The following is a 22206-nucleotide window of genomic DNA, read 5'->3' as shown; positions in this document are numbered from 1 at the left end:
TCCATGTTATCAATTGTCACCCACTTCCCCTTCATACTGAGTCCAGTAGCAGTGGCAGATATCCAGCGTCCATGTCCTCAGGATGCAAAAAAGTCCTGGATGTATCTCCAGGAGATGACCCTGTCCTTGCAGGGGATCATGCCAGCCTAATCTGGCCTCTGCTTCTCCTGAATGCTGGTCCCCCCTCAGGAGTCCACAAGAAGAGTGAAAGCACCTCATTTGGTTTGGGTCACTTCGTCTTCAGAATTTATTGATAGCCAAGGGGTTAACCCTTCTCATCAGAGGGGAGGAGTTCTATAAAGCTAATACTCTAAAAATGGCTGAGGAGATGCTGCATCCTGGGGATTAGTCCAAGAACTGACCATGGGGATTCCCACACCCTACGGAGCTTCACTGGGAAATTAGTGGTTCTTTTTCTGGGTAAGTGCCGTTTGACAATCCCTGACTCCTATCCCTTTGGAGGTAAACCATCCCTCGCCTGTCACTCACAACTCATGCTTTTTATTTCATCTTCTTAACTTAGATTTTTATTTAGAATCCTCTCGCTACCCTCTAAATCTATGGTGTCCATTTTTTGAAATTGAGAAGTGTTTCATATCTGAGTGAGCTCTAAATCCTAGTTTTAACGATGGAAATTTATATTTTTCCTTGTAGGGATTCTGTCCACATTTGGAAATGGATATGTCCTTTATATGTCTTCTAGACGAAAAAAGAAGCTGAAACCTGCGGAAATAATGACTATCAATTTAGCGATCTGTGATCTGGGGATTTCAGGTAACGCAGCCATGCCATTTCTTCTTTGGGGGTTTGAATGCCCCACTGGCTCACAGATCACCCTACCCCCAGCTTCTTTTGCTCCTCCTTTCACAAATCATCTTTACAGTGTTTGTGGTAAGCCAGCAGACTGTTGTTTGGCTAAAGAGATCATCCATTTAACGTAGATGGAGTCCATTCCATGTGCCGGGCATGTTAGATGCTGAGGATACAATTTGAAATGATACATGAGACTTTGGATACCTCACAGTATGGTGGGCTAAATGATTCAGAAAACAGAAACTTACAGACAGGATTTAGATCACTGTTTTGAGCTCTGTTACATCCCTCACTCGCTCAGGGAAATCTGTTAAAATAAACATCAAGGGGGTAAGGTCTTAAGGGTAAATGATGGGTCAGAAAAGTGAGCCAAGGAAGGGGGAAGGGTTGCCCTTGTAATGACATATTTAAGTGTGGCTTAGGGACTGACTGCAAGTATAGGAAGCTTCTAGTTCAGTGGTTCTTGACCTTGGCTGCACAAAAAAGTCACTTGGGGAACTTAAACCAAAACCAAAACCAAAACAACTCACAGCTGGGTTTCATACCCAGAAATTTTGCTTTTAATTAGTTGAGAATGTTACCTGGGCATCAGGTTATTTAAAATTAGAATTTCCAGGTAAATTTATTGTGCAGCCGAAATTTTGAACCACTGGTTTATTTCTTGCTTCCTTGGTCTCTCTGGTAACCCAGCAAGGAGGGATTGGAATAAAATTTCTCTTTAACTGTAATTCATTTTTACAAATATGAACAATTTGGGGTCAGTCACTTCCCTTTACATTCACCTATAAAATTCCAGGGTTGCCTAGATACACTCAAATATGCCTCTGGATCCCCACTTTATGGTTTTAAGTTACTAGAATTAGGGAAATTGAGTTTGAATAGCACACATCAACTCGTCTTTCCACTGGAAATCTTTTAGCAGGGTCTCATCCAAAGCATCCCTTCTAAAACGTTTCCCGGTATTTGTTTCTCTCTTCATAAGTGGATTTTTCTGCCACTGCCAATCTCTGAAAACAAGTCTTGGTGATGTGTCTACTTACTGAGTCACTGTTTATTACACAGCAATGGATGTGCTGCCCTCTCACTGAGTTTGGATGATCTTGGTTATTTGGGAGGACTTTACTCAGTATGGACAGACTGAAATATCATGACCTCTTTTGGGAAATACACATGCACATTAAGAGGAAAGTGACATATCTGGCCCTTTCTATGAAAATAGTCGCGATACGCCTCAGAGAATCTGCGAGGCTGCAAAGTGACTGCCATTCTCATTTTGGGCACGCGATGGCGGTGTCGCAACATGAATGATGGCTCTCCGGTCAGCTCAACATGCTGCCCCCTAGTGGTTCTCTCACTGGTACTGAACGTAAAATGCTTGAATGAAACCTGCCATTTCAGTCGCGTCCTTCGCTTATAGCCGACTGATGCTTAAGGCTGAATTAGACTAGGCTTAAATAAAAATGTCCTTAATTGGTCAGATACATTGAAAATGCTTTCAACTAAGCAAGTCTGCTGCAGAATTGCATAAACCACCTCATTACTCTGTATATATCTTTAGAGTAATTCACCAGAAAGCATTTTCTGCCATGGGTTAGTTTTCTCTGATCAACTCAGATCATTTTTTGCAACCTTTGGCTATCTCTTAAATACATTTTTTCCTTCCAATAAACCTTAAAAATTTTTATGTCTTTTTAATTTTTTTTCTTGCTTCACTAGATTCCATTATAAGCACCTTGAAGAAACACATCCTAGAGACCAGATGTATTTCATCTATACAACTAATATTTATTGTTTAAACATCAATGGCTCTCAATCATGTATATGTATTAGAATCACCTGGGGAGCTAAAAACAATATATTGTGACGGCCCAGCCAGATAAATGAAGTCAGGTAAATTAAATCCAGATAAATTAAATCAGATTATCTGGGGGTTGGAGCTCTGGACACTGATATTTAAAATTAAGCAAAGCAAAGCAAAACAAAACAAAACAAAACTCCTCCAGTGATTTTAATGTGCAGCTGGGTTTAGAACCATTCTACCTAGTGGAGGAGGGAGAGACCTTTCCAAGAGGTTCATCAAAACCCTTTGGCATCCTGAAGGTTCTAGATGACATCCCATAGGTTCATCAAAAGCTCCACTCCAGAAAGAAGCCTAAAATACCTTTTGCTGATGGATCCCAGGCACAACAGACACAAATTTTGCTCCATCGGAGTCACGTTCAATTGTCTTTTTTGCTGTCTTTAGCACCCACCCAGCAGACACTCAATTCAAGCTCTGAGTTTGCTGTCTCCCCTGCCTAGAATATTTTCCCTCTAGATGTTTGCTCGAGTCCTCAACCACTGATTTAGCATCTACCTAAACATCACATGTGCAGAGAGGTCTTCCCTGATCTCCTGATATAAAAAAACCATTTCTGTCTATTTCCCTCCTCTGCTTCATTTTTCTTCCGGAACTCATCATGACCCATCAGTCCATCATATTGTATCTTATATTACAAATTATTTGTTTCTTTTGCCCCCTCTATCTACTAAAAATGAATCTGTTAATCTTAATCTCCACTTTGTCCTCTGGCACCCTGTTGCATCCTGGGCACTAAATAGTTCATTTGTTAAACAAAAAACTAATTCTTTTACGCTGGGTTTCCTCACTGACAGTGGGGCGTAGACCCAATAGGACTGGGAAGCTCTGATATGAGGTGCCCAGTCTAGCCAGCTGGAGTATGAGACCACCTGTGTAGACCACTAGAGGCGATGTATGTCTAACTTAGAAAAGCACCCGATAAATATGTGTTAATTGACTGAACTAACAGTGTACCAGGCACGGGGCACACCTGGGAGGGGTGGGGAAGGCTGGCACCTGCAGGCTGCCAATGTCAGTTACTTGGTTCTTCTAATGCATTAAGGTTGGGGAACCCTCTTTTGATAGATGGATCAGATACAGGTTTTGGAAAGCTTCCTCAGCCATTTCCTTCAGAGGGGGAAGATTGAATGCACAGCTGGATAAGGCGGGTGCAGGGCATGAATTAAAGTAGAAGATTACTTCCTAGAAAGTAAAAAAACAAACAAACAAAATGAACTGATGAAGCCAGAAATCTGGGTCTGGCTGTAAACAAACTGGACCTAACATTTCCGAAAAGAGCTCTCTGTTGTCTGCATGGGATAAAACTCAACAGCGAGTTGAGGTAGGCGAGGTAAATTTTAACTGAAGGGAACTTCCCTTGACAAGTTGCTTGGCACTCTAGTTGTAGGCAAACCGTTCACCATCATCTCTTGCTTCTGTCACCGCTGGGTGTTTGGCTGGATTGGCTGCCGCTGGTACGGATGGGCTGGATTTTTCTTCGGCTGTGGAAGTCTTATCACCATGACTGCTGTCAGCCTGGACCGGTACTTGAAAATCTGCTATTTATCGTATGGTAAGTAGGAAGGTTTCTATCCCCTGAGAGTCAAATCTAGGTGGATTGTCAAAGCGGTACAAGTTTTACCCAGAGGTAATAAGGATTATGAATAACCTCAGAGACCAGGAGTATTTCTACTTATAGCTTATCTTGTTCTAACCTATGTTTAAAGATTTGAACCTGTGTCAATGTAGGTTTCTTTAAATACTACTTTTATAGGAATGTCTGGTGTTTGGCTATGATGCTTTTAAAAGTATCATTTTTCTGTCTAAAGTGTGTAAGCTTTTACCGTGTTATGCCATACAAGCAAAAGAATGCATTTTATACATTGAAAGGATGTTAGGTCCAAGATGTTTAGCTGGTTCCCCAAGTAGTAAATATAATTATATGGAAAGATGTTTCTGGTTCTCCTGTAGCACTCAGGATCCCTATGACTGCAGAGAAGAGGAATTCTCCTCCAGGTTAGAGAGCCGTGCCTGCAGGAAAGGACACACATACAGAAATACCGCCCAACATTCTTTTTGTGGTCTTGGTAGGTAGAAAGATGAGTAGCTAAGAGAACTGGCCAGGGGTGAGCCAGCAATAAACAAATTTTCAGAGGCTAAAGATTTTTCTTTAACGATAAAACGATTCTACATGTGAAAAATAAACTTTTCGTACTTTGGCTTCTTGGGGCTCTGGAAATCTATTGAACCCAAAAGAGAAGGATTTGGGCCCCTTAAATTTAATACTGAGAACCAGGTGTAACCAGGGAATAAGATTGGTTCCCACCACAGCTGCTTTGTTTGTTAATCTCAATCAGCTTGATTGTTGTGACCATGGGGACAGACTGTGGCCTGGAGCCTGAAATGGGAAGGATCAAGTTGATGTGACACTCTCAATGGGGTGGAATTTCTCTTTATATTTTAAAAGTTTACAGTCCTAAATTTAAAAGAAAAAAACAAACATGCAGGGGGTCAGGGCAGGGGTAGGGTCATGGCCCAATGTCTGCACCATCCAGGCTCACCTTTAAAAAAAAATTGCACCTTTTTCTAAACAGCTTAAAACTTGCAACAGAAATAGTTTGAATCAAAAATTCCAATAAAATACAAAAAATACAATTATAACTATGCTGGATGATTTCAGATTCAATATTTTTCTATAAACTTATTTTTGGTCATATCAAAATAGATTTTAAATATAGATTTTACAGACAAAAAAGCAAAAGTTCCATTTCCTGAGAATATTTGAGGAATACTAAACCTCGATGTCTCTGCTTTTTAAATATTCTCCTGACTTTAGGCTTTGGGTCAGTTAAAGAGATGGTGCCGCCCATCCCCAGAATCATTGCAGGGCATAATTCCTATGGGAACTATATGTTTTTTCCAGCTTCTTCTAAGGTTGATTCTCGATAGTCTAGTTTCATCATTTGATTTGTCGCACAATTAAACACTCCACACAGTGTCTTGGAATGCTGGAATTAGAAGGTCGCTTGGGGACATGTAGACCTTTTTCCCATGTAATGTGATAAACTGTTTTAAGGCATCCCTGACAGACAGCCACTTGGCCTCTTCTTGAATAATTCCAGTGACCAGTGACGGGGAGCTTACTACTGCACAAGGCAGCCCATTCTCTGATTGGTCTGCTCTCATTGTTACAATGTTATTCCTTATATTAAGACAAAACTGCCTCCCAGTAACCTCCACCCATTGGTCCTAGTTCTGACTGCTGGAGCATCACAGAACCAATCTACTAATCTACTCCCTCCTGTACTTGACAGCCTTTCACCATAACCGAATGTAAGTATAAAACACCTCACTAAGTAACCCTAACCATAAATGCTTCTACGTATGCCTATGCACATTCCTATAAATATATATAATTATTTGTGCCAGTGTCTTCTCCATTATAATGGATAACTGAGAGCTGACAGATATCGTGGCTACGTAATTGTTACCCCTATCTGGTGGGTCCGTGAAATTTGCATTTTATGGCACCGTATGTTTGAAAAAATAGAGACAAAGGAAACAATCTGTTATATTTCTTCTTAGCGCCAAATAAGACAAACACAGGAGTAAATACTCGCGTTAGTGCAGTTCTTCATAGTTTGCAAAGGAGGCCTGGCATTGTTCGTTTCACCCGTACCAGAATCTGTAAGCAGTACATCTTTATTCTCCCCATCTTACTGATAAGAGCACTGACGTCTGGAAAGGTTACATGAAGAGGGTCAAATACCAGAAATGAGAAGCATTAGGCCCTTCTGATTTCCCAGACCTCACATGACACTAAACGGAGGCAGGCCTTGAGTCTGTGCTGAAGAAATCGTTTGGCTTTTATTAAGCATGTTTTGATATTTCTTCTCTGCTACCAAAAAGCAAGGCAGTTAGGGGTTACTTCTCTGGCCCTTTGGGTTTCAGGCAATAACCGGTATGGAGGTAATTTCCCCTGCAGGCTGAAGCCCTAGATCAGGCTGACCTGTCTTAGGTGGTTGTATTGAACTTTTGCAAATGATCACTAGCGCTTTACAGCTTTCCTTAAATGACTGCACTGTTTCTGCCTCTTGGAATTCTCTTTCGGCGAATGGAAACTAGTGCTGAAACACAGGGCTCATTTTTTTTCGTTGTTGTTTTACTGGAAATATTTTCACAGAATTTCTTTTGCAGAACATGATATGATCTACCTAGATTCCCCACTTCTCCATCTATGGCTGTGTGAATGTGACTGTCGTATTAATAACATTGGAAGATTCAAAATCTCCTCTCACCCAGTGGGGTCACCCCATAACGTCACCCCACACAGTCATGACCGTGGCACCAACACCCACTCCACGAGTGCTTAGGTGAGAGGCACACGAGCTTTTAGGAAGAAGCGTATTTTAAAGATACGGGCAGTGTCTTATCACTTCTCCCGCAAAGGACTCTCTACCTTAGATAAACCCTTAACACATGCTTTTTTGGGCTCCATCTTTATATGCTACCAGTTGGCCTCTTGTCCTGGATAGGATCTCAAAGATCATTCCGGATGTTTTCCCAAGCTCTTCCACTGTCTTCAGCACCCTCTCATCTTTTTTACTGCCACCTCTCCCCAGCTTTTGTCACTTCCCCCTCCCAAGGCTCCCAGATGCCTAGAGGAAACCTTCCCTGTGAAATCACTTCCAGTTTTACTCTCTTGGAAAAAGGGCCCAAGCTCTGGAACTCTCTTCCCTCCACCCTACTCTCCCTCCGGCTTTGGTTACTGTGACCACTTCTCCCAGAATCCAATGGATTAACTCTTTGGATGTGGAATTTGACCTATGGAAGGGAGGTATCTGGGCGGAGGGTAGATTACATCCTGCTAATGCTATTCTTCCACCTCCAGGGGTTTGGCTGAAAAGAAAGCACGCCTACATCTGCCTGGCCGTCATCTGGGCCTATGCTTCCTTTTGGACCACCATGCCCTTGGTAGGTCTGGGGGACTACGCACCTGAGCCCTTCGGAACCTCGTGCACCCTGGACTGGTGGTTGGCCCAGGCCTCAGTAGGGGGCCAGATTTTCATCCTGAACATCCTCTTCTTCTGCCTCTTGCTCCCAACGGCTGTGATCGTGTTCTCCTATGTGAAGATCATTGCTAAGGTTAAGTCTTCCTCCAAAGAAGTAGCTCATTTTGACAGTCGGATCCCTAGTAGCCATGTGCTGGAAATGAAACTGACCAAGGTAACTGCAGTCGTAATTTACAAACGTGTTTTCTAATCAGTTAAAACTTCATAGGGCAAAGAGGACAGAGAATGTTGGAGACTGGGAGAGCTTCGAATGTCCACTGTTTATGTCCTTATGAACTTTGTTATTATTTATTTAAACCTTTGTAGTATCTCTTCCCTCTGTCTCTATCTCCCTCTCATTTACACACACACACACACACACACACACACACCCACGTCTAATAGCTACCGAATTTATACAATGGATCTACTGGGGGCTTTTTCTTTCTATTGAATAGGATATCATTGCTTCTTAAAATTATTTCACTAATAAGAGTAATAACTTTTATGATTCATAGAATGCCTCACAGTATTTACTGTCCTGTATGGACTTTGATGGACACGATTAGGGACATTAACAGAGTAAGAGCTTACCATGTCTGCTTTCCTATGGGAAACCCATCTTCACACAAGAGCAATTTCTGCAGCTTTGAGGCCCTTGGCAAATGCTAGCCTCAGAGTTGGCAGCTCTTCAGATATTGTGGTGTAAGGAAAAGAGCAGACAGTTTGAAAACGGATGAGAGTTTGGATTCTATCACCGACACTTGCCAGGTTTGTGACCCAGAGATAGATACTTAACTTCTTTGAGTCTCTACTTCCTCACTTGTGTAACAGGGATAGTAACATCTATCTCTCTGGGTTGTGGTGGGGATTCAATGAGATAAACATGTTATCCTGTCATCGGCTGCGTGGATGATGTTAAAGAAATCATAATTCCTCATGTCTCTTCTAACTTTTAGGAGTTCTGGTAAGGGCTAAGGCAGTGGTCTTTACACTTCCATCACGTTTCACCCTTATATCGAGGAAATAGTTTTCAGCACATACTCTCAAACTGAGTTTTTAATATTAGCACCCCCTAGTTTCCATCTTATATTTGAAAGATAAAAATAAATGTAGATTGAAGTTCTAATCATTCTTCTGGTGTCCCAATCCATCATGTTGACTGATATCCACCTTCCAGTGTCCTCACAGCCTACCCTGGAGACCACTGGCCTTAGGGACCAGGAGTAACACAGTTCCCTCCAGAACACAGGTGGCTACCTACTAAGTCAGGACTTTTGTCCTAGTAATAGTTTTCTCTCCAAATTTCAGATTTTTAGATGTTGTGCAAGGACCTCTTGGTTGCACAGTGAGAGCTAGAGGTTCTGGTTCCTTTACTCCCTAAACTCCACATTTGAGTAGAAGAAAGTTTGAAGTTTTCATCACTCTAAATCTATACTGATCACCTAAAAATGGAGCCGTTCTACCTGGACAAACATGCAGCCTCAGGACTCATGATCAACTTCTAGCTTACAATTGGCTGTTATGTAGGAAAAATATTTCCATAAATTCAGGATCATGAATTAAGTTCTTCATTTCTAGCTCTTCCTTTAGCTCCTGTCTGTGATGTAAAAAACAAACTAATGCCAATAAATCAATCCAAGTTAAATGTGGATTCCGTTTCATCCACATCCTATTTGGTACCAAGTACTGTTCTAGGAACTAGGCGAATGCAACCGAGCTAAAAGTGTTTGTGTTCAATAATTCGTGGAAGTATGCCCAGGGAACCACGTGATGACTGTCACATGGGTATGTGATCTCAGTTGCAGTCCTGTAGTGTGGCATGCCATGAAGCTGCCGAGATGTCATATGATGTCCTCTCCTCTTCGCATCCCCCAAGGTTGCTGGCCTTGAGACGCTTGGCTGGTCTTAAGCAGTGAGTCTGGGTCCTCCTACCCATGAGGCCCTTCTCCCGTTTCTCTGAGGCAATCATTCATCATCCTCTCTCCTGTTAGTTGGACTCCTTAACTCAGCCCACTCACAGCCAGCTTTTACCAATACCCTAGCATCTGGTTCTTCGTGTATTCTTGAGGGTGGGCAGCTCGTTAGTCAGAGCTTCTAAAGCTCATTATACACACACGGGGAAGCTCAGCATATACCATTTAATTTGATGCGTAGTTTTTTTGTTTGTTTTTATTAAAAAATTTTATTTTATATTGGGGTATAGTTGATTAACAATGTTGTGTTTGTTTCAGGTATAGAGCAAAGTGATTCAGTTATACATATAAATGTATCGATTCTTTTTCAAATTCTTTTCCCATTTAGATTATAGAGTTTTGAGCAGAGTCCCCTGTGCTATACAGTAAGTCCTTGTTGGTTACCTATTTTAAATATAGTGGTGTGTATATGTCAATCCCAAACTTGATGTGTTATCATTCTCCTTGCCCTGCACTGTGTAGACCAAATAGTCAGGCTCACCCAGACCAGATTAACCAAAGCAATGTTAAAGGAAAAGTGTAGGCATATATGTGTATGATTTTACTTTATATATGTCTTCTAACATGTATTCTCATTATATTATACATGATATCTATATTATATGTTACATCTTGACTTCATTTGTATATATAAAACCTATATTAAAATAACCTAAACATACAATGCTTCTGATTATTGACATTTGTGCAAAATATTTAAGTCAAAATTCAACCTACGTTGAAAAATAGAGCTTTCTATTGTGGCACATTCTGTTCTAAATTTAAACTATTTTCAATTACTAGTTAATTTTGATTTTTTTTGTAGTGAGTAAAAATAAGTAGAAAAACCTTCAGGGGCCTTTTCGTAGTCTTAGAAGCCTTGTCCTCCATTCAACTACCTCTCAGGATTGGCACTTTGCTTGTTCATCTGATGCTTCTGATCTTCAGAATGTCCTGGTCTAAAAGCTTATTAAAGGCCACCTCACTGGATTATGGGATCAAAATAATTCATTTCTTTGTGTACTCTAATTATTTCTAGGTAGGTTATTATCTGGGCCTGCATTTTGCCAGTCTGACCTCGTCAACTTAAAAATTGATGTTCCAGCTATAAACCTTTTTCCACATTGTAATTTCCTTCTAATTAATTAAAAAATGGTTTTGCTAGACGTTTATAGCAGGCTGAAATTTCACAGACTACAGAAATTGCAGAGGTGTGCAAAACCAAAAAAACCCTACAGAAACCAAAAAAAAGAAAAGAAAAAGGAAAGAAAAAACCCTTTGTATTCCTATGACTCAGTATAATCTCATTTTTATGCCGGCATTTGACCTTGTAAAACAAACAACATTACACAATCAGGGTAAATTCAGTTGAATTGGGTTTTCCTCCTCTTCCTAGGCTCATGTGTAAGTTCAGGGAGGTCTTTATAACTCCCCGGGACCAGTGGGTGGGGGCATCTGGTTTGGTTGTTGTCATTTATTGACCCTAGTATTGCTGAGATAGTTAAGGTTTCCTCTGGCCTCAGGCATCCATTGTCATGGGTCACTTTGCATCTTTCTTGTTTCAGCTGTAAGGCCTCTTTAGGCTCACTGGAAATTCCAGGTACTTCCCCATCCTTCTTTGGCAACCCGTTGGGTGGATGTCAAGACCTTGGCTGGCACCCTGGGAAGTGAGGCACAAGCTGTCTGCTTGTGCAAAGGCATTGAGAGTCTATTGTTCCCCCAACCCCTTCCCTGGCCCCCTGTGCTCGGTTCAGTGGAGTATTTTCAGGACAGCTTCTCAAGGTCAGTTACCAGCTCCTCTGATGTCCTCCCTTGCCTTTGGGCTGTAGGCCCTTGACGCACTGTGGGCTCTTGTATCCACCTACATCCCTTTAACTTGTCCACACTGTACACTTAATGCCTCTAGTCTTGCACATCTCTGGCTGCAGATACTCAAAAATCATTTTTGTCACACTCGAAACCCTCTATTTCAACTATTTCCTCTCTTGTAAGTTTCGAATTTCTATTTTGAAACTCAGAAGTTGAGAAATGAATGTTTTACTTCTTTGACATTTCTGCTTGTGAAAACCTTCATACCAATGCAGTGGACACTCTTGCCGCTGCTATGATGAGGGGGAATGTGGATGGAGTAACAGGAAGGAAATACCAGAAGTTTCAATTAATTTTTCCGTATATGACTATGCTGTGCATCTTGGTACTTCATATTTATTCATTCAGCACACATAGCTCACCTACAATGTCCCAGGCCTATAGTTAGTATCCAGATCCTGTGGACACCTGGGTTGCTCTTTATTTCTCTTATTTCTACCAGGAAACCTTCCCAATCCCTCCTGCTTTGTTGAAGTCCCTCTGCTATGGGCCACCAGAGTACTTGGCATATCCACTTTCCTGAATGACACATCTTTGTGGCTCTTTTTGCAAGATAGTAGCTGGATGAGGGCAAGTGCTGTTTGCTCTGGCTCCCCAGGGCCCGACACCTGCTAGATGCTTAATCAGGATTGCTAGGATGACACATAATTGAATATACTATGTTAACCTAATCACCTTGATCAGTGTTAACTGGTCCCTTGACCCCCAGCTTGAGGCCCTCTGTCCGTTTTATACCTGCAGAGGCATTTTGTTTTGCTTTGTTCTTTCACATTGACTGTGAAGCCTTTTTAAAACTCATAAACGTAAACCTCTGCTTCCTTCAAAAGACTCCCCTCCAGCATTGCTCATTGAATGTTATTTATCATTGGGGGTTCAGAGTCAGAGAACCCCCATGGGGACTCTGAGAGCAGTTAGTGGGAAAGCAGAACTGTATTCTTGAACCAATTTATTAATTGCTTTCCTCTGGTTCTTCTTACTTGTTCTTAGCTTCAGTGTTACTTTCCAGAGAAGCGTTCTCCAAATTGAATTCAAGTCCTCCTATTAAAATGTTTCATTGCCGCTTTTACATTTGCCTTGTAGAACTTGTCACAATTTTTAGTTAATTTACAATTACCTACTTACTTCTGTGATTATTTGTTCCATGTCTGTCTTTACCACTAGTCAATAAGGCCCACAGCGGTAACAACCATATCTTTCTGTTCACTTTGTGTCCCCAGAACCTAATACAATGCCTCAAACATATACAGATATATTTGAAGGAAAGAATTTCAAAGTTCAGTGCCAGTTTTGCCACTTCCCCACTGAGAAATCTCGCAAAGCTGACATTTGTTATTTGTTTTGGCTGACAGTGGCTGAAACCCTTTCCGGGTCTGAAATTTCCATGTTGAGAAATTGTCAACATTTTATGTCTTGCTGGGGAGCAGCAGGGGAGAAACAATGTTTCTGTGCAAAGATGGCCTCTTGACTTAAAAGATACGCCAAGACAAGTTATTGATTTTCCAAGATTCCCTTGTGGCTAGAGTGCAGCTATGACCCTAGGCTCCAGCTATGGTAGCCTGTCTCAGAAACTAGTGACACCTGGTGAAGGGCAGGGAGATTGCTCCCAAGGACACGGCTACAGCAGCAGGAGTTTGTGTATCAGAACCTGCTCAGGTCATAGTTTTTGGGTATCATTTCTGTCTGCTTGGCCCCAATTCTCAGTTGAGCATTCCCAGTGATGCTCTGTCCTAACCAGTGCATTCCCTTTCTGTCTCACTCAGCTAACGTCCATTTCTGTTGCTTACAACTCAAAACACAGATGCATAGACATGACCTAATTTGCAGCCTCTCCTTCCAATCACAGCTTTCGCTTGTTTATGGAGTAGTGGTATTTTAAGATTTGAGAAAACTGCAACTGGGAAGTGCAGAATTCTTCTTTTTCTTCCACTCCTTTAAAAAATTTTTTTAAATTTATTTTTTGGCTGTGTTGGGTCTTCGTTGCGGTGCGCAGGCTTCTCATTGCGGTGGCTTCTCTTGTTGTGGGGCACGGGCTCTAGGCACGTGGGCTTCAGTAGTTGTGGCTCTCGGGCTCAGTAGTTGTGGCATGCGGGCTCTAGAGTGCAGGCTCAGTGGTTGTGGCACACGGGCTTAGCTGCTCCTTGGCATGTGGGATCTTCCCTGACCAGGGCTCAAACCCGTGTCCCCTGCATTGGCAGGCAGGTTCTTAACCACTGCACCACCAGGGAGGTCCCTACTCCTTTTTAAAAAATATATAAATTAATATTTCCTAGTCGGATCACAACCAGGGCACCAAAGCTCTCAGAAATTTCTTCATCAGTGTATGAAGGTGGGTCTGAGACAGTTGGCCTTTGTTGTCATTCTGCTGGTAAAATAGAAGGAAGGAGGAAACTCAAACTAGACGTGTTTGGAGTTGTCACATTACTTAATTTCTTAAAGGTGGTGTGAAAGCGAACTATCGCTACCCCTGTTTCTATATAGATGAGGAAACAGAGGGCCGAGGAAGGTAGGTCACAGCTGTCCAGCTCCCCACCTTCCTCCTTGTCACTGGCAGCATCCCTCAATGACAGGCTGCCCACGCATGGAGGGTCGTAGTCCTACAATTGGCATTTATCATTGCATTGCCAACTTTTATTACCGTTTTCCCCTCTAGTTGGGAACAAATCCGTATACTTGCTGGCTAGAGCCAAGAGAGAAAAACCAAATCTGATCCTGCCTGTGTTCCTGCCAAATGTACACTCTCTGTAGGCAGGCGGGACCCTCTCCTGCCCTGTCTCTCAATGCACAGATGTGGTGATCTCTCTCCTTGTGACCTTACCTCATCCCAGCCACTGAAATATCTTTGTTATCAGTAGTCTAGCTGGTTCTGGAGTGTGATTCAGCCTCATCATTGGTGGGGAATTTATTCCATCTCTTTGGCTCTGATTTTAAGCCTTCACTTCCACATCCAGTCCTCTCCTTATCTATTTCATTATCCAAGGTAGCAGGCAGCTTCAAATGTTGGCTGAAGTCTTACTTGTATCTGGGCAAAGGAGCCTGGTGGAAGGAACTGAAGGGGCAGATCTTAGAGAGAGATTCTGTCTCCCTTACAGTGGTCAGTGGAACTGAAGCAAGATTGGAATCCAAACCTGAATATCTCCATGTCAGACTTCCCCACTATTCCACGCTGCCTCTGCACACAGACGAGATAGGACTTCCCTTTTTGGAAAACTTCTCTGCTGTAATGGTTCAGATGTATGGGGCCCAGAGGCAGCACCTTATAGAACTTCTTCATCCCTATTCTATTCTTGCTTTAATTGGTTAATTCACTGGAATTGATCCATTGTGGGCAGTATTGCTTACGTGACGCTTGATGCCAGCTTGAACCGTGTAGCTGAAACGTACCAGTATTTCTTGGTCCTCTGCAGCAAGATATTTTAAAAAATCAGCAGGGTTGCAGATGTGTGATTCTTTTGTAGAAGCTAAACACGTATTCTATGAATTTCCTCCCACAAAAACCATCTAGTTTAAGAATTTGAAGTTTTATTCCTTTTCCAGTGAACCAAAAGGCAGTGATAAAAATGAAGCAGTTAAAAAAATAAACAACTTAGAAGAAATTGATGGGTACAGGTGCCTGTATTAGAATTGGTTTAAGGATGTCTGGGAGAGAAATTTTGGAAAATAGAAATGAGGACACACTTAGAAATGTGGAAAGTGAAGGACAGAGTGATGGGAAGATTAAACGTGCTCCAACTTGAGTAGAAAGTTCTGGGAAAACTGAATGTCACATGAAAGTTTTGCAAAGTTTTGTAGTCTCTCTTAAAAATAGCTTTAATATTTCAAAGTTTAATATTTTGTGGACTTTAACATGAGAAGCTTGTAGAAAATGACTGTGCCTCATATTAACTTTGTATTCACTTCAAAAACATAAGTAACATTATGCAGTACTTTGAGATCTAAGCTTTTATCCCTCTTTCTGCATTAAACTTGATTTCTAGTCATTCAATTTGAAGTATTTAGCTTTATTCTAATCCCAGAAAAACCACTTAAATTCATTTGCTATGTATTTAAAAACCTTGGTATATTTTAATTCTCTTCTGTCCTTTTAAAAAGGATAACAAAATGCAAATGTTTTAAGTCCTTAGTGTTCCCCATTATACACTCCCATAAAAAGAGAAAATATGTAAAACGTAGAAAATATTATGGACTAAGTGCTAATCTATTTTTTGTCAATGACTTTGGCAGCAACACAGAAAACAGCTTTTGAGATACTGTGAAACCATCTTATGACTCACAGCGAAGGAGAAAGGATGGAGCTATGTTAAGTTCCCAGACATCGGCTAGAGCAAGCTTTATTTATATCGTTATTGTTTATTTGAGGATTTAGAAAAAAATACGACCCTCGCTGTGAGCTTTGAGGCATCCACTCCATTTACAAACAAAAGTCACACAGACCAAACTAAATGCTGTTTCTCCTGGGTAAGCTTCTGCAGAAAGATGGAAAGGCAAGTAGGCAGGAGAGCTGCATGTGTGCATCAGGCCTCCTCTATAACTGCTGAGCGCAGGTGAGAAGTTTAGCTCAGGACCCTAACTCGGGACTTGAGGACGTGCAGGAGATCTGGGCTCATTTGATTCACCTCTTTGGGATTTAGATTCTCTATTTGCAAAATGGAGCAAAATGGTTACTGTTGAGGTTTTTCTCTGCTACAGTTAATATTTAAAGATGATCCTTGAACTTTTTGGGGTAGAACTTTTGAATCTGAGACTTTCAGGTAGATTTCTCATGCTTCCTTCTTGACACAGCCCACACATATGGGGTTCCCAGGACAAGCACACCCTACTGGCAGGCTGTGCCACAGATCAAGTAGACTGAGGGGTCCGGACCATTTCCTCCATGCAATAGCTCTGCTCCCACAAAAGTATATTGAAATGCACATGCACACAAACGACTTTGTTATGGGAAGAACTCTTCCAATTGAATTTCAAACACAATCAAGTATGTGCAACTATTGTTGCTTTAACTACTATTAATAAAATATTTGGTGTCTCATTCCTCATCCTCCACACCAGCTTGATGTTGCTGACCTTGATGCTGGGAGCTGTTAATTTACATTTTACTTCTTAAATTAGGGGATGGGGGCTGTGAAAGGAAGTGGCTCCTGGCCTCAGATATCTCCAGCCTCTCATCCTCCCAGGCCTTTAGGTAACTCAAAAGGAAGGCTGACTTTTCCTAAAACTGCCTTTATAAAATCCCAGGGTGGGTCGGACTATGCTTGTTCTAGTCATGTGTCCAACCCTGCTCCTAGGATTGTAGCCAGGGGCATGCAGTCCTCTGGTCAGACTTGGTCTTGTGATTCCTGAGATGCCAACTCCATAAAAGAGTATACAGGGCAGAAGGGTTGCTGGCAATGCTAAGGCCAAAGGTATACTGGGAAGAGGAAAATAAATACAAACAAACAACACCAGATCTTCATCACACAGAGGGCAAATTTGAATACAGTTTCATTATTTATCTTACTGAAAGAATAATCTAGTAGATAATGGTATTAAGGATGCTTTGAAGTTAGTTCACTCTCTCTCAACCGGGGCTTAAAATAGCTCGCATTTAAAAGAAAACTGGAAGCTTGGACTTCCTTTGCAAATCTCGGTACTTTAATTAAGACCCCTTTTGTTTCTTGTTCGTACAGTCACCTAAACAAACCTGCTCAGAATGGAAAGTCTAGGTGTGCCGGCATTGTGTCTGCTTTGTTCATTCTTTTATCCTCAACACAAACACGTAGGAGATGCTCAATCACGCTTGCTGGTTGAATGAATAAACAATGACTTTTCTGCCTCCGATTTTTCCCAGCTGCATTTTACTTTACAGGTTAATCTTCCTAAACGTGACCCTCATATGTCTCCTGCTCAAAAACCTACTGGTGCTTTCAGGCATATGGAATTAAGGGCAAGCTCAGTAATATGTTATACAGAACCCTGAATACGTGGATGTTATCTTTCTTTCCAGGCTCGTCTCCCTTGGTTGCTTTCTCATACATCAAAGTGAATTGCTTACTAGTTCCTATACAAACCTCACACATACCTGTCTTTACCTTTGCTTGGGCTGGTCTCACTCCCCTTTATTTCCATTTGCCAGTGTGTAGGTTATACGCCACATTCCTCCTGAGACTGTTCTTACTTTGCTCCATAGCAGGTAATTTTGTCTTCCTCTGAGCTGGCACTTAAACCATATCCAGCTTTGCCACGTAGTTGTTTGTGCTCTAGAGGGATACAACCCAGGCACGGAGGTGTGCGGGTGTCTCCAGAGCACTTACACAGTGTCTCACGCAAAGCACTTGCTAAAAAAAGATTTGTTGAATTCAAGTGGGATAATCTATAGGGTCAGACTACATTCTTTTTTTCAAAATAAATTTATTTATTTATTTATTTTTGGCTGCGTTAGGTCTTCGTTGCTGCACGCGGGCTCTCTCTAGTTGCGGCGAGCGGGGGCTACTCTTCGTTGCGGTGCACGGGCTTCTCACTGCGGTGGCTTCTCTTGTGGAGCACAGGCTCTAGGCACACGGGCTTCAGTAGTTGTGGCACGTGGGCTCAGTAGTTGTGGTGCACGGGTTTAGTTGCTCTGCGGCATGTGGGATCTTCCTGGACCAGGGCTCAAACCTGTGTCCCCTGCCTTGGCAGGTGGATTCTTAACCACTGTGCCACCAGGGAAGTCCCAGACTACATTCTTAAAGAGACTGAATGGCAGATGGTGAGAAACTAGTCAGGGTGCTTCGAACCCTATCTCTAACTATTCTTTGGTCTGAAAGTTAAGAGGCTTCTAAAGGTAAATATAATTTGGTGAGAGAGAAAAGCACTTTCTGGAAAAGTCTCATTTTATACAACTGTGTCACTTTGGTTCAAGCTCGATGACTCTTTTGCTTTGTAGCTAGTGAATTTCCACCATCTGAGCCTCAAACTTGAGCCAAAGGAAATTACATTTCATAGAAATCTCTGAAGAAGCTTCCTATTAGAATTTCAAACAAAGGCAGAGTTTCTAAGTTTCCTGAGGCAAATGAGGGCGATTTAAAATTTCATCAAGGTGTACATATTCTCCATCTAGTTTTTAAATGAATGTGGGTTGAGAAGTCTGGAAATTTCCGGCTCACAGATGTCCTTTTAGCATGATTTTCCTGCTCCACGTAGGCACAATCTGACACCTTTTATAGGGTTAAACTTCGGGTCTTTGGGTACATTCAAATTCTGGAGTGGAGAACGGATAAGATGTGGTGAATGGGAGAAGAATTGTCATAACTTCTTCTGGCTGAACATCTCAGAGATCCATATGAAATGATTCCTACTGGCAAGATAAATGAACACATGATAGACAGACTTTCTTGGGTGTAAATAGGCTGCCTGATCCTCTCCCCCACAACCATCGTTTCCACCAAGTACCTCGATTTTGTTCTCTGTCGCTTTCCCTTACCAGGTAGCGATGTTGATTTGTGCTGGCTTCCTGATCGCCTGGATTCCTTACGCAGTGGTCTCCGTGTGGTCAGCTTTTGGAAGGCCAGACTCCATCCCCATACAACTCTCCGTGGTGCCAACCCTCCTGGCAAAATCAGCAGCAGTGTACAACCCCATCATTTACCAGGTCATCGATTACAAATTTGCCTGTTGCCAAACTGGTGGTTTGAAAGCCACCAAGAAGAAATCTTTGGAAGACTTCAGGTAAAATTTCTGAAGCTGCAAATGAGCGATACCCTCTTTGTTTCAAAATCCCGTGGGGTTCAAGCCACTGGGAGTGCTGCCTTCTTAGGGTTAGAGCTCATCACTTAGGATTAGTGCTAGGAGGACTTTACTTTCTGTTCACCAGAATTCCTGAAATCAAGTAATCAGATATATAGGAGTTGGACAACAGGAGTAGAGGGCAGGAAAAGTGATTCTGCTTTTTATTGTAGAGCAGCCAAGATACGGAGCCATGACCATTTGAGCATCCACCCTGTATCACTCTTATGTGGAACCAAATCCACTTCACTCCAAGAGTTACTGTGCCACATGGCATTGATCCAAAATTAAGTTTTCACAACAGAAAAGATTCTCTTGTTTGGGACATTTCTACCATTAGCTAAGATATAGGATTTGGACAGGCAAAGGAAGGGGAGAAGGGGAGATGACGTTTTTACTCTCTGCCAGTTTCTTTATTTTCACAGCAAGACCCATATTATTTCTTCTCTTTGTCAGATGAGGAAATGGAGGTTCAAGCAAGGTGAAGGTCTGTTGGGTTTCAAAACTCAAGCATGTTGACCCATAACTATATCTACTTGCTTTAAACTCATCTTCATTCGAGTTCAAACACATTCTAAAAGATCTACAGTTTTAATGTTAGCACTTATTACCATTTTGTGCTATGACTACTGTGTTGCTTTTAATTATCCCATTTTCTGAAAAGATCCCTGCCATAGGATAATAAAAAATTAAACAGAATAAAAAGATCTACATTTTTATACTTCCTTCCCCCACATTTTGTGATTTTGATGTCCTGTTTTACATCTTCTGCTACACAACGAACACGTGAGTTTGGGGATCCAGCGCCATTTTTCCTAAAGACCCGAAAGGCTCAGGGTGAGTCAAGAGTGGAGGGTGATTGGTCGTGTTCTGTATCCACTCAGGGCCAGTATTAGTAGAATGTGGAACAGGCACCAAGTTCCTGGTCTGAGGTGAGGGGTATTGAACGGCCCCTTAATTCTTACTCACTTGAAGTCTAGATATTTTTCAATGCTATTTTCCTTGAGTAAGTAGGGAACAGAGGAAAAGGTAGAATTAACTGTGAGAAGATGTGGGTTTTTTTTTTTTAAACATCTTTATTGGAGTATAATTGCTTTACAATGGTGTGTTAGTTTCTGCTTTGTAACAAAGTGAATCAGTTGTACATATACATATGTTCCCATATCTCTTCCCGCTTGCGTCTCCCTCCCACCCTCCCTATCCCACCCCTCTAGGTGGTCACAAAGCATCGAGCTGATCTCCCTGTGCTATGCGGCTGCTTCCCACTAGCTATCTATTTTACGTTTGGTAGTGTATATATGTCCATGCCACTCCGAAGTGAGAGAAGATGTGGGTTTTGACCTTGTTCTTTCACCGTGCTCGGGCAAGTGACAAATCTTTTGACCTTGAGTTTCCTCAGCATGTCGGTACAGCAGCAGCAAAAAAAAAGATAAAACAGGCACGAAATGAAAGGTAGTGCTGTCGCTGTTGCTGTGGTCCAGGGGAAGAAACACACAACTTGGAGGTAGGAGACCAGAGTTTAAGGTCGATTTTGCTGTTTACAGTAGCTCTATATCTTTGGGAAAATGAACCACTCAGAGCCTAGGATTGGGATGAGCTGAGGGCAAAGCCCATCTTCCAAGCCGTAATAATTACACAAAATGCCCAGGTGAAAAGGGCTAGGTGACAACTGTTAGTGTTCTTTTTTCCACATTGTTGGTGGTTATTACCATCTCTGTTGAATTGACTAGCTAAATTCAAATGCTAAAGTGCATCTATTTTGGACGTAATAACACTTTGCCCTTATCAGCTATTAATACTCTATTATGGGGCTTCCCTGGTGGCGCAGTGGTTGAGAGTCCGTCTGCCGATGCAGGGGACACGGGTTCGTGCCCCGGTCCGGGAAGATCCCACATGCCGCGGAGCGGCTGGGCCCGTGAGCCACGGCCGCTGAGCCTGCGCGTCCGGAGCCTGTGGTCCGCAACGGGAGAGGCCACAACAGTGAGAGGCCCGCGTACCACACACACAAAAAAAACAAACAAAAAAACACAACAACTCTATTATGAATGCAGGTAGGGAGAACACTTGTAATGGAGCAGCTGAGGGAGACAATAGTGAGGCACTTCTTCATCTGAAGGAGATGGGAATTTGACAGGAATGACTGAAGACAAATTTCACTCACCTCATAATTTGGCTTCAGACTGACTCTGTGTTCTGTATATTTGCTCACAAGTGTGAGTAGCACGTAAATATTCAACACTCCACAATACAAAGAGAAAAAAAATTATGTGGCAGAAAATGACTTAGGGCCACAAAGCTTTGGAAAAATCAGTCAGGCAAGGGACAATTCGGTTCACCTGCTCCGATTAGCCATTTATATGAAACAGAGCAATTGCTTTGCCTAACCAAAGCAAGGGCTGCTTCCTTACTCCAGAGCTTCAGCTTTTGGTGGAAAAAGCAGGCGGTGATGATGAAGCAGGGTGGAGGCCTTGGATTCTAGAGGTTGAAGCATCTTCAGAGAAGCAATGTTGAAAAGGTGTGATGAGTTGCAGATTCTAGAAGGATCTATTTTGGGGGAGAGCCAGAAGGCTGAGCAGTGGCCACCAGAGTTTTCTTTTTAGCTTTCCAAAGAAGACAGACAAACAAGAAGAACCGTATTTATCTTTGCTGCTATCAAAAAGCTAAGAAAATAGGTAATGTGGAGGTCCATAGAGTGAGGTGCAGTCATAGGAAGCCAGTTCAGAGTGGTAATGTACTACCAGAACAATTCAATTGAATTAAGCTGGATTCATTTTATCCTTGGTCTTTCATTTTCTGAGCTCTGAAACGTACTACGCATAATGGGAGACTCTCTTGGGAAATAGTTTGAATTCAAATAAAAAAGCTAATGTGTTTGAATATGAGATTGTTGAAATAAATTTTGAGTAACTTGAACGGTTCATTAAACGTTAACTCATTTTTC

At 42.0% G+C, this 22206-nt stretch overlaps 1 protein-coding gene across 1 annotated transcript in view; it reads left to right on the top strand.

Annotated features, from left to right (window-relative positions):
• Positions 1–22206, top strand: part of OPN5 (opsin 5) — an 82111-nt gene that overhangs the window by 39029 nt on the left and 20876 nt on the right. The window contains exons 5-8 of the mRNA XM_089918637.1: positions 655–774; positions 4056–4226; positions 7545–7879; positions 18967–19208. Coding sequence (XP_089774763.1) covers positions 655–774; positions 4056–4226; positions 7545–7879; positions 18967–19208 — 868 coding nt within the window. The remainder of the gene's footprint in view (positions 1–654; positions 775–4055; positions 4227–7544; positions 7880–18966; positions 19209–22206) is intronic.

This window comes from Delphinapterus leucas, chromosome 10 (assembly GCF_059928025.1).
Source record: "Delphinapterus leucas isolate spDelLeu-1000000601 "Yukka" chromosome 10, BTC_Dleu_Yukka2, whole genome shotgun sequence".
NCBI classification, from domain to species: domain Eukaryota; kingdom Metazoa; phylum Chordata; class Mammalia; order Artiodactyla; family Monodontidae; genus Delphinapterus; species Delphinapterus leucas.
Note: the sequence above shows the minus strand (reverse complement) of the source record. Positions and strands in the feature narration are given on the sequence as shown.